The 13047-nt window shown below is 33.8% G+C and overlaps 1 protein-coding gene across 5 annotated transcripts; it reads left to right on the forward strand.

Moving 5' to 3' along the window:
• Positions 1-757: 757 nt before the first annotated feature.
• LOC107866410 (cuticle collagen dpy-7-like) lies at positions 758-12635 on the forward strand. Of its 5 annotated transcripts, none has more exons than XR_007053520.1 (6): positions 758-949; positions 1366-1526; positions 8203-8290; positions 10439-11237; positions 11318-12064; positions 12148-12635. XR_007053520.1 is itself a non-coding variant. In XM_047409261.1 (3 exons), exons 1-2 carry the CDS (start codon positions 11040-11042, stop codon positions 11717-11719), a joined length of 600 nt encoding a protein of 199 aa, XP_047265217.1. In that variant the 5' UTR covers positions 8853-11039; the 3' UTR covers positions 11720-12064; positions 12148-12635. The 5 variants fall into 5 exon arrangements, 1 of the variants encoding a protein (XP_047265217.1); XR_007053521.1 differs by lacking the exon at positions 758-949 and adding an exon at positions 957-1285; XR_007053522.1 differs by lacking the exon at positions 758-949 and having other exon boundaries at positions 956-1526; positions 11335-12064.
• Positions 12636-13047: the final 412 nt, after the last annotated feature.

Here is a 13047-nt window from a genome sequence, read left to right on the forward strand (position 1 = left end):
CTTGTCATCTATGTATTTGTCTTACCTTCCTTTACTTGTATTTGATGATCTTATATTTATATGTTCTCCCTTATTCTACTTATATGTGACATATTGCATACTTGTGTTCTAGCTTGGTGTGTTGTTGTAATATATATGATATATCAAAACTCTTAGTGCAAGCGGTGTGGGCTACCGTTGTGGGATATTTTCTGATTGCAGGTGACGTGCCCTTAGTCTGTATTTTGTATGTTTTATTTTCTACTTTGCTCGGTCGGCCTATGATACCTACTGAGTACAAGTGAACCGTACTACTCCTACTTCACCCTTTTGATGCAACTTCAGGTTCGGGTGCGCCTCAAATTAGTTGATTTTTGGGCGACATTCATACGTTCGGAGTTCACCTTTATATTTCTGTATTAGTTATATCTTTATTAGTATTCGAAGACAGATATTATTCCTTTGTGGTTATTTTTCTGATGTATTTGACTCCTAGATTTTATTAGTAGTTCATACACCATTGACACCTGATTTGGGGCATGATCGGTATTTTGAATAAGTTATTTCCGCATTGTTATGATTACTTGTATAGTTCAACTTCGTTCTAGAAGCCTTACCTTGAGATATTTATATATTTTCCTCTTTTTATATCAGTTTGGGTGATAGAATTACTTGTCAAGATACGCCGAGACAAGTCCCATCATGACCCTATGGGTCGTGACACCTACCTATTCCCTCAGTGTCCACCTTACTCTTAAGCTGAGTAGTTTCTCATTGAAGCACAATTGTGGTACCAAGTCCCCCAAATATTCCTTGTGAAGCTATCTGTATTTGTGCCTCCAAAAGATCAGTCTCAGATTCCCTCTAAACCAATAATTATACATTTTATTCAGCTCATTTGTAGTCTTTTCTTGGATTGTGGACAACAACCCTTCCTTTCGTGGTCACACATTGATATTCCTCCAGGGTGGTGAGTGCAAACATTTGTTTTTTGATCCCAAAAATGCTTTATACAGTGCCTTTTATTTGCACAGATTCGGTTGTTGTTCCTCATAAGTAATTCAGATAAAGGACATTTTGATAAAGTACTAGGTCCTTTTTCACACGAGAGTTCACCCAGTCTTCCTTTGAATCTAAATCATCCTTACTAGTTGACTATAGATTTTACTAGCCTCTTAAATTGGTATTTTTATCTCTTATATTCCTTTTACTAGTGGGAAATTTATTCACAATCAGGGAGGCATCCTCTTCATCGACCTCCACCACTTTAGAATGCATAACCTCTTCCTCAACAACAGACTAATATGTAATAGCCTCCGTCTCTTAAATATTTTGTCACGAGTTTCCCTTAAAACCATGTCTATATATTCCTTTGCTTTTCCTCAGGTACTCGGTCCTTTTTGAGTTCCCTTCCTTGATACCATCACACACTTGTCAAAGAGAGAAGAAACACATCATTGGCATCCTTCACCGAGATAAAAATGCAAGTATATGGTCCCTCCAGGGGTAAAACAGAGATAACAGACCCAGATAAGGAAGGAGTCAAGGTACCTTGCTATACTCTTACCTCCTCTTACTTTTTCTATTTTTCCTTCACAACAACAAGAGTCCCTTCAAATAGATGTTTCCCGGAAGTTCCTAAAACCCCCTTTTCAACCTTACAATTTTCTCTATTGGCAGATAAATGTAGTGCCTGGTCCCACAGTGGGAGCAATAGTTAGGGGTATACATATGTCGGGTTGGTTCGATTTTTTATTAAAATATAACCAAATCAATAATGTCAATTTTCTAAATCTATAAACCAAATCAAACCAATATACAATCGGTTTTTTTATTTTGGTTTTAGTCGGATTTTTTTTGGTTTTTTCGATTTTTCGATTTTCTTGATTTTTTTACAATTATAATGTGATTGAAAAAAAAAATTAAATATTTTCACTAAAAATATTTTTAAAAAAAATGATCATAGAGTAGTTCTAATAAAAATTAAGTTGGCAAATTACTAAGACGTCTAAACTACTATCTCTCAAAGTAATATTATGTAGATACCTAAGTAGTTCAATTTCTAAGTCACTCGGCACAGTAGCTTGTCTGAAAGTTTCCTTCACATAAAATGTGAGCACACAAAAGAATGAAGAATTGAAGACAACTTATTAAAAATTTAACTCCAAAAAATAATTAATTATAACATAATTCCATAAAAAAAAAAAAAAGAAACAAATCTAAATCACAACTTGACGAATGAGAAAAGTGAGATGAGAAAATAATGAGAACTCTCTGAAAACTTGGAAAGTAAAATGTAAAAAGTGAAGCAATTAAAGAGTTTTAGGTTTTTATATTAACTAGTTAAACCCCACGTGTCTTGCACGTGTAACATTTCAACAACAACAACAACAAATTCAGTGTATTCTCACACAGTCCGGTCTGGGGAGGGTAAGATGTATGCAGTCCATACCACTACCTCCGAAGAAGTAGCAAGGCTGTTTCCGATAGACCCCCGGCTTAAGACAATGAGTAATAAACAAATTTATAATAAAAACATGATACAAGATGGAACAACAGAAATAAGACACCCATAAAGTAATACCCTACGCTAACAAACCAAAAGCACACCCCACCCCGATGCTTCCCTAATTACTAACTACGACCCTCCCGCATGCACTAGCCTTCTATCCTAATTTGCGTCCTTCAAACCTTCCTATCTAGGGTCATGCCTCAGTAAATTGTAACTGCTCCATGTCATGTCTAATCACTTCTCTCCAATATTTCTTCGGCCTACCCCTAACCCAACTGAAACCATCCAAAGCTAACCTCTTACATCTACGAACTGGGGCATCCGTGCCCCTCCTCATCACATGTCCGAACCATCTCAACCGAACTACCCGCATCTTATCCTCCACCGAAGCCACACCAACCTTCTCTCGGACAATCTCATTCCTAACCCTATCACCCCTATTAAGCCCATACATCCAACGCAATATCCACATTTCCGCCACCTTCAGTTTTTGAATATGGGAGTTCTTGACTGGCCAACACTCCGCTCCATATAGTATGGCCGGACGGACTACCACTTTGTAGAATTTGCCTTTAAGTTTGGGTTGCACCTTCTTATCACACAACACTCCCGAGGCCGCACATGTAATATTTGATTATTTAAAATTAGATAATTTTGTCTATTGCAAAAATTTTAATGAAGAGCAAAAAATTTAAATCGCTTCTCAAAGATCCTTCACACTTTAATCAAATAGCGCAAATATAACATATATTTTATTAAAATATTTGATAAATTTTCAATTCTTAAATATTGAAGAAATAATTCTGTCTAAAGCAGACACTTTTAACGAAGGACAAAAAGTTTAAATATTTCTGAACACCGAATCAAATAAAAACGAAGTTGAAAGAAAATGAACCAAACTGAAATAGTTCGATTCGGTGTTCGATGTCTACTTTTAAAAATTGTAAATCAAAGAATTGAATTGAAATTTGATAAAATTGAATCAAAGAGCAGAACGTGCACTTCTAATCAACGCCTTAACCACATAAATCGTACTGATATGAATGAGAAATAATTCTTTTTTAAAAAAAACATACCTTTAAATCCTCTCGTAATCGGCACGAAGTCTCAACCACACACTCACATAATTTTTCTTTACCTGCACATCATGCGAAAGCCAACAATTGAAATTATAATAAATCATACGATAAAAAAACGTTAATAAAAGATGCATAATATTTAATATTGTTGACCTCATAAAAACTAATATTAAAGAACATAAAACTAATCTTCTCTTGAACATACTCTTTAACAATTAAATTGTGAATGTTATTCTATAATTTATTGGAAAAAAGGAATGCTCAATATATAGATGTACAATTTTTTTCCTTTTAAGAAAGAGTTGATGAAACATGGAAGAAATCTAATCTAATTTGAGAAACTTTTTTCATAAAAAACTAAATATTATAGAAAATCAAGACAAACGAAACTTAAAAGAAAAGAAAATTAAGGACTCCTAATTAAATCAAAAACCATACTTAAAAGAAAGAAATTAGGTCGTATGCTAACTACAATCTGGCAATACTTATTTTTTTTCTTTTTGAGGTGGGACGTGTTTTTTTAGTAAAAATAGTTAAATAATAATTTGATAAAATAATAAAAAGAAGTTTCTTATTACGTATTTAAAACTTTTTAAAATTTAATACTTATTAAAATTTTCTTATTCTAAGGCTTTTATATTTGTTTCTAGATTTTTCAAATCTTATTAAAATCAAATTTTGTTGTTTTATAATTCTTAAACTAATGAAAAAGTATTAGTTGTCATTAATTCTAACGACTTCTAATAAGAAAAGGTGTTACTATAAATATATATTAATTAATTATTAACTTTTAAAAATTAAAAAAAATAGTGAAAAGACAATTTTGTCTAAAGCGATAACTTTTAATGAAGGTCAAAAAGTTCAAACAACATTTCTAAGGCCCTTCACACTTTTAATATATTATAGATATAGATACAGATATAGATTATAGATGGATTATAGATATAGATATAAATATTGGGCTTTGTATTAATTTGTTATTAATGGAAAAATACTATAATTAAAGGCCCAAGAATATATATATATATATATATATCTATTTTCTGAATATAAAAAAAAAAATTAATTAGAAAGTAGATTATAAGTAATATTTTTTACGTATAAAAAATTAAAATTATATATGTATTACGTCGGTTCGGTTTGATTTTATTTTTTCTAATACCAAACCAAACCAAGAATGATCGGGTTTTTTTTTTGCCAACACCAAACCAATCAAATCAAACCGTAAGTCAGTTTTTTCCTCGATTTGGTTTGATTCATCGGTTCGATTTGACATAACGGTTCGATTTGTACACCCCTAGCAATAGTCCTTGAAACTTTGCAAAGAAAATAAGAATATTTTGCTTTTGAAAGACTTAAATTTTTATCTCTAGGTGTGTTTAATATATTTGAAAGATCAGATGTGAAACATTTGACAATTGGACAAAAGAGATGAACTGCAACAACTTTTTGCACTGCTGCGATTTTGCAACATTGACAACAAATTTGTGGTTGTGAACAACTTTGAGACTTGACTCATACAGATCGACCTGGTGCGAATACCTGGTCCCTCATCTGGTTCCTATGAAATAAGATCACTCTAAGAGATAGTTCTTTTTGAATGAACATTCCCTCTTGACTTGTTCTCTTATTCCCTCTAAGATCTTGATTTTCTTGTTCCTCGTGAGATAGGCCTGATGCATGTTTAGTCCCTTTACTAGTCCATTGGTAGGTTTGTCAATTCATTAAAACAAGGCATAGTGCAATATTGACTATGCATCATCGGAGAGTTAGAATTCCTTAAACCTTAATTAAAACTTTTAGATTTGGCCATAATTATCTTGCCTTTATCTTTAGGATAGTTAGGAAATCAACGATGATATCACACATCATATTAGTGCGGCGTGGGTTCAGTGTCTTGTGTGATTAAAAGATACCACCAAAACTTAAGGATAAGTTTTATGGGGTGGTGGTTAGACCGACGTTATTGTATGAGACGGAGTCTTGGCTAGTCAGAAACTTTCATTTTGTTCATAAGATACATGTTGCAGATAAAAGCATGTTGAGGTGGATGTATGGGCACATTAGGTGCAATAGGATTAGGAATGAGGTTACTCAAGATAAAATAAGAGCAACCTCTATGGTGGACAAGATGAGGAAAGCAAGATTGAAATGGTTTGTAAATATGAAGAAGCAAGATACAACTCCAGTGAGGAGGTGCGAGAGGGATTGGATATGTTAGGTATGAGATGGGGTAGAGGTAAGTCAAAGAATTACTGGAGAGAAGTGATTAAATAGGGCATGACTTATCTCTAGGTTATCAGGACATAACTATAGATAAGAGGATGCATATTAGTATTGTAGGTTAGTCAGGTAGAAGTATTATCTTACGTTCAAGGGTGTATTCTAGTTGTTGTTTGTCGTGCACTTGTCGTAGTATAGTAGTTTAGGCATAGATGTTGAGGTGAATCATATGTTGTTATTTGTTGTGTTTCAATTAACGTATTATTTTGGGGTTGACTATTATTTTCTTTTGATATACTTTGCCATGCTCATTTGTTAGTTGCTATAATTTCTTCATAGTTTCTCTTCTTTGTACCTAGATTTACTACACTTGAGAAGAGAGTCTTTCAAAAACAACCTTTGTTCCTCCCTGAGCTAATAGTAAGATTTGTGTACACTTTACCCTTTCTAAACCTCACTTGTGGAATTTCACTAAGTATGTAATTGACATTGTAAATTTGATCAAAATTAAAAATAGAGAATTTTTTTATTAAAAAAATTTACTTTCATTAAAAATTTATCGACATGATGTGAAGTGATATGGCCAGTTGATTTTGAATAGAGATAATACATCAAAACCCCCCTAACTTGTCCCGACAACTTAGTTTAGTACTTAAACTTTATGAATAATTATTTACCCCCTTAACATCTTTATAGTGAATTAATTTCCTCCTTTAATATATAATACCACTCTCATGAGGGAGAGTGCATCACACTCGCTGACACGTCAGCGCCAGATCACCGCCACGTCATAGTCACGTAAATAAGGTATTTTAAAAATATTTATATATATATATATATATAATATATAAATATTATTTTTATATATATATATATATATATATATATATATATTTTAAATTATAAAAAATAAAAAAAACATTGAAAAATGACGGGTCCCCCAATTCTTCAATGACCACCCCCCTCCCGTCTACCTCCACCTGCACATACGCCCCCATACACCCCTACACTCTCACACCTAAACATACCCCCATCCACCTCCGTCCACCCCCACACAACCACACCTGCCAGGTTTTCCAGCGAAATTCCGCCGGAAAACTCAACCCACTTGAAAAATTTAATTACCACCATCGAAAAGTATCATAAAATAGTGATAAAAAACTCAACCCACATGAAAAATTCGATCAAATCAACGTCAAATTCTCTAAAATCAACAACTAAATTTCCAAACCATGTAGATTTTTTAATTTTCAAATTCAATTTCATTTTTTTTATTGATCTAAGAGGTCGAAGGAGGATAAATTAAAGGTGAGGGTGACAACTTTCATAATTGGAGGAGAAGTTGGGTGGGGGTGTTGGCTTAAGGAGAAGTGGGGGGGGGGGGGGGTGTTGACCGGGTTGGGTGAAGAAGAGGAGGATTTTTTTTCTTTATATATATATATATATTTAAAAAAATACTGTTCACGTATTTTATTTTATTTTTAAGAAAATGTCACGTCAGCATAAGGGGGAAAATAAATTCACTATAAAGATGTTAAGGGGGTAAATAAATAGAAGGTTAGTTTAAGTGCTAAAGTAAGTCGGGCAGACAAGTTTAGGGAGGTTTTGATGTATTATCTCTTTTGAATACTTTAAGTAAAAAATATAAAATAAAGTATATAAAATTGTTCTGTCATTCTATTTTTTATTTCAATCTCCACTTCCAAATAATTTTTTTCATCTTCATCTAGTTCTTACTTTTGTTGATGGAGCAGGAATGTAGCATCTGATAGTAAGTGATCATTTTAAAATATTTTTCAAGTCATATTATATTTTTTATTTCATAAAACTTAATTAAGCTCATTATGCTAAGTTAACCTTCTAAAATTGGTAAAGTCTGGTGTAGGCATGTAGCCATTAAAAATTCAAACAAGCCAAATTTTTATCCATATTGCTCCTTTATAGAAGCGGCTACAAGTCCCTCTTCATCGTGGTGCTTGCTTAGGTTATTTTCTTTTAATGATTTGGTTGGTGGCTGCTTAAGAAGTTGTTTTCTTTTAGGAAAAAAGGTTCGTAAAATATCTATACTTTGCCTAAATTTGCAGTTGCGCATACTGAATTTTGTGGAGATTCTATGACCCCCTAGACCTTTTTTCATATTTAAATGACATATATCTTCCCACTTGAACCACTTAGTTAGTCACCCAAAGGGCATTGATTCACATGCGACCTTTCAACAAATAATTATTCCTCTTAATTATGTTTTAGCTCCTAATTATCCACAAATTTAATAAAAGATAAATAATTATTCAATAAATACGCGAGCTTTCCTCTTCTCTATATTCATTTTCAGTCATTTCCATCGATTTCCTTCATTCTTCTTCCTCATTTCTCACTTTCACTACTCTTTAACAAAATTTTGCTTGCAAGGTCAACATAACAAGTCTTCTAGTGTTCTTGGAGGTGTGATTTCATATTGTGGATCTATGAGAGTGTTGGTGTTCAACAAGTCTCGAAGGTTAGCTTTGTTTTTTGTGACGGCTAAAGTTAGAATTAAAATTTTATGATAATTTCTTTAGGGTTATTGTTCAACAAGTCTAGATGGTGTTTTATGAAGATTCATAATTTGTCAAAATTAGGGTTTTTTGCTAGTCTAAATCATTCTTATTTTATCAGTAAGTTAGGGTTTTTTTATAATCTATAATTTGATTCTTCTAGTGTGACTGATTACAGCATGTTTGAATAATTATTTTTTCCCTAATTGTCACTCACTGTGAATGTGACTAATTTCAGGAATGGGTGCTTTTACATATATAACCCTGAGATATTATCATAGTGGGGTTTTAAATAGGAAAATTTGAAAACTAGAATATGAAGATGGTGAAGTCACAGATATTTTTGATGTAGATGTAGATAAGTTATCTTATTTTGAGCTAACTAGCTATTTAAAAGAGTTAGGGTATGCTACAACAAGTTGCACATTTTATCTAAGGCCACCTAAAAAGGACTTTTTGTTAGATTTTCAAAGTGATGAGGATATTTTTTAACTTTCATAATCCTTTGAAAATGAGGATATTGTTGAGCAGTACGTTTGTCACATGCTTGATCAACTTGATCAAGTTTATGGCCCTATTGGACTGCTAGAATACACTAGTACCAATGAGAAATATTTTGTTGCTTTTAATAAAGAAGGGGATAAGGGGGTCCATAAAATGGATAAGGTTGCTGAAAAATGGGGTGAGGGTGGTTATTTTAATGAAGCACCAACTATGGATGGATATGTTGAGCTTGAAAGCGAGGTTGCACCTGCTCAACCAACATCTAATGAAGATGTTGCATCTGCTAGTGAGACCTCATCTGCTGGAGACGCTGCAGCTACTGCTGAGGCTACAACTATTGATGTTTTTGACCACTCAACTGGAAATAGTTCAGATTCAGACCATCAAGATCTATTTGTTGAAGATGATGCTGAATTTGAAAGTGAAGTGCATGAGGAGGACATAAACTTGAGGGCCAAAAGGAGGACATACCAGAGGAGGAAGAGAAGAGAAAGAATACCTAATGACCCTGGAGAAATTCCTCTTGGTTAAGTTGGTCCAGATCTGGGATTTGATAAGACGGAAATTGTTGATAAAAGTGTAAAAGATAAAGTTGTTGGGGATATGCTTGTGTATTGCAGTTTTGATGAATTTCGTGTGGAATCTGATTCAGAAGATGGGTTAGGGAGGACACATAGTAGAAAGGTATTGTATGATAAATCTACAAAATAAGTTGTGTGGCAATGAGAATAGTTTTTAAGGATGTGAATGAGTTTAGAGATGTTTCAAAATATGCATTTCAAAGATGTGTTCAGTTAGAGGAGTATATTAAAGAGTCTAAAAAGGTTAGGGTTAGTTGTAGAGAAGGGTATCCCTGGCCGCAATATGCAAGTCTTAGAAAGTCTACCAATTATTTTCAATTAAAACTTACACTCCAAAGCATAGGTGTATCAAAACCACTAGAAATTTCATGTGTAATGCTAGATTCCTATGCAAGCATTTTAAAGATAGAATCACTGAGTAGCCAAACATGAAGATATTTAAATTTTAGCAATTGATTAGAAAAGAATTGGGTATACTTTTTGGAAAGACTACTGCCAGGAAAGCTAGAGGTAGAATACTTCAAGAATTAATGGGTAATCATGTGAAAGAGATTGGAAAAATACTTGCCTATAGGGATGAAATGTTGAGGTCCAATCTTGGTTGCACTTGTGTTGTAAAAGTTGATGATTCTGATGATAGTGGTAAGCTTGTTATTCAAAGTTTCTACATTTATTTTGACGCATGCAAAAATTCTTTTTTGGGTGGTTGTAGAAAATGTATTGGTTTAGATGGATGTTTCCTAAAGGGAGTAACCAAAAGACGGTTGTTGGTTGTTGTGTCTAAAGATGAAAATAATCAAATGTTGCCTATTGCATGGGCTATAGTAGAGTATGAAAATAAGAACACTTGGACATGGTTTGTGAAATTATTGATAGAGGATTTGGGATTAGCACATGCCAGAGATTAAACAATCATTTCAGATATGCAAAAGGTATTTTTTTTCTTTATTTAGTTATGTTTAATGAATATTATGTGTAGTTATGAATATGTAATTTGTTTGTGTTCAATTATGATATGATTTTCAGGGTCTTAGAGCAACACTAATAGAGCTTTTACCATAAGTGGAAATGGAGAGGTCTTCAAAGAAGGAACTAGTTTTGGAAATGTGTAAGAAGCATCTTTGAAGCTAAAATGAAGAAAAATCAGAACTAAATGGCCATGCTAGGTGGTGAAGATATTGTTCCAGATTTACTTCATTACAAGGTACAAACTTGGTGTAAAATGTACTTTAGAACTGATATCAAATGTGACAGCATAGATAATAACATGGCTGAGAGCTTTAATGCTTGGATCTTAGGACCAAGGCATAAAACAATTATTACTACGGTAGAAGGGATAAGGGTGAAGGTAATGACTAAACTAGGTGAATTCACTAAGTTTCCAGAAACATGGCTGACTAATATATCTCCAATGGCTTTGAAATAGCTGATGGACCATATGTACATAGTGCGGATGTGAGGGACAGTACATGTAGGTATAGATCTTGGATGCTCAAAGGAATACCATGTCCACATGGGATTGCAGCCATACTTTACAAGAAATGGGAACCAATTGATTTGTTGATAGCTTCTATAGTAAAGAGACTTATCTCTAGACTTACTGTCACTATATTCAACCAGTACCAACATGAACATGTCGCCAGAGTCAAAAAATCCTCATGTGGAGACACCAGTTGTTAAATCTATGCCTGGCAGGCTAAAGAAGAAAAGGAATAGAGAGTTTGGTGAGACCAAAAAGTGTGGAAAAATGTCAAGAAAAGGGGTTAACATGACTTGTAGCATCTGTCAAGGAAAAAATCACAACAAAAGAGGTTGTCCTTTAAAGGTGTGTAACTTTAAATGACTTGTACATTTATTTGTAGTTTCATTATTTTTGAATATGTGACTGCTTCACCTTTTTTGTAGGATTCTATTGGATCAAGTGGTGTTGTTATTGGACCAAGTGATGTACCAAGTACTTCAAGACCTAGGGAGATGCCAAGAAACACTCCTACTACTACTGATGCGCCTCCTAGACCTAGGGGAAGGCTAAGAGAAACAAGTGATAATCCTAAAGCACCTCCTAGACCTAGGGGAAGGCCAAGAAAAACAAGTGATAGTCCTAAAGCACCTCCTAGACCTAGGGGAAGGCCAAGAAAGACAACACAAGCTGAACAAGTTGCGAGACCTCCTACACTTGAGGAAAGCCTTAATGAACCAGTTGCACCAAATACAAGAGGCGGGGAAAGGGATGTTGAACATGTTGCAATAGCTGCAAGAAGTAGGGGAAGGGGTGTTGAACATATTGCAACTCAAGGGAAGAGGTAAGGTTGTTGAACATATTGCAGAAGCTGCAAGAGGCAGGGAAGGGGTAGGGGTGTAGCACCAGTTACAACAGCTTCAAGAGGCAGGGGCAGACTAAGGAAAACACCTCTTGGTGACATAGGAGTGGCAAGGAGGACACATTTGCATGAGTGTTTTGAAAATCCAATAAGTTACACTACTTATGCTCCACTAAATCTACCTGTTTCACTTGTTCATGATCCACTAAATCCACCTGTTTCACCTGTTGATGCTCAATTTAGTACATGCGATAGAGGAGCAACTGGTAAAAGGCCAAAGACAGTTGAAATGGGTGTTTTGATTGCTGAAAATAGTTTCACAACATATAATGTAAGTGCTAACAATAAAATTTGAAGTTTATTTTGTCTTAGAGGCTTACATGTGTATAACTTTCTTTCTTTCTTTGTCTGCAGCCTGAGTTGCCAAGTCGTATGATACTACATACTGGTTATGCACAGTCTATAAGGTCTGGTGATATTACTGGGACCTTGGTTACAAACCAAAAATAGGAGAAAGGTTAAGGGGCAAAAAAGTAGTGACCGAAAACCAGCTTGAGTGATGAAAATGAACAAAAGACAGAAAATAGCTTCTTCACAATCCAAGCCACAATGGAAGTAGTTTTAAAATGTTGGTAGTTTTTTAGATTAAAATTGATGTTGTATTGTTAATTGGGTAGGTTATTTTGACTAACAATGTGATTTACTTTTACAAGGTCATTTTTTATAAAGTTTTTATGATTCACTTGAATCTTGCATCTGAGACATTTGTGCAGTAATTTTGTATTGTATATTGCACTTGAAAGTTCAAGTTGCATCTCAAATAGTTATGCACTGATTGTGTATAGAATTCTTGCATTGATTATGCACTGATTTTGTATAGAATTTTGTATTGAATGTTTCTATATCCTTTGTGGCGCTATCTGATGTTTCTATCAATTTTGGAATAATGAATTTAGCTAAACAAAATGAGCAAAACCAAAAATCGATTTCAAATAGGATATTTCATTTAACAAAATCAAGTTCAAACAACCATACAAGAAACACTATCAAGGATAAATTCATATTACAACACTGCACCAAACAGTTCAACCTGCTATTTTGATCCATATAGCAATACATGTTATGAAGATACACACCATGAAAATACTACTAAAGTTCTCTATATTCTTCACTTCAATCATCTTCTCTGGTGTATTTTTCACCTCGTCTTTCATCTTAACAAATGAGTTATATTGTTCTTCCATTTGAGTGAATGCAGATTCAGCTTCCATCTCCATAATTTCCCTATCACTGTAAGCCCCAAACAATTCTTCC

The sequence above is a fragment of the Capsicum annuum genome, chromosome 3, assembly GCF_002878395.1.
Source record: "Capsicum annuum cultivar UCD-10X-F1 chromosome 3, UCD10Xv1.1, whole genome shotgun sequence".
In the NCBI taxonomy this organism is placed as follows: Eukaryota; Viridiplantae; Streptophyta; class Magnoliopsida; order Solanales; family Solanaceae; genus Capsicum; species Capsicum annuum.

Coding starts and splice junctions, on each gene's coding strand:
- LOC107866410 (XM_047409261.1), top strand. CDS start 11,040: ATGAACATGTCGCCAGAGTCAAAAAATCCTCATGTGGAGACACCAGTT. Junction 11,238..11,317: donor AAAGAGGTTGTCCTTTAAAG/GTGTGTAACTTT, acceptor CCTTTTTTGTAG/GATTCTATTGGATCAAGTGG.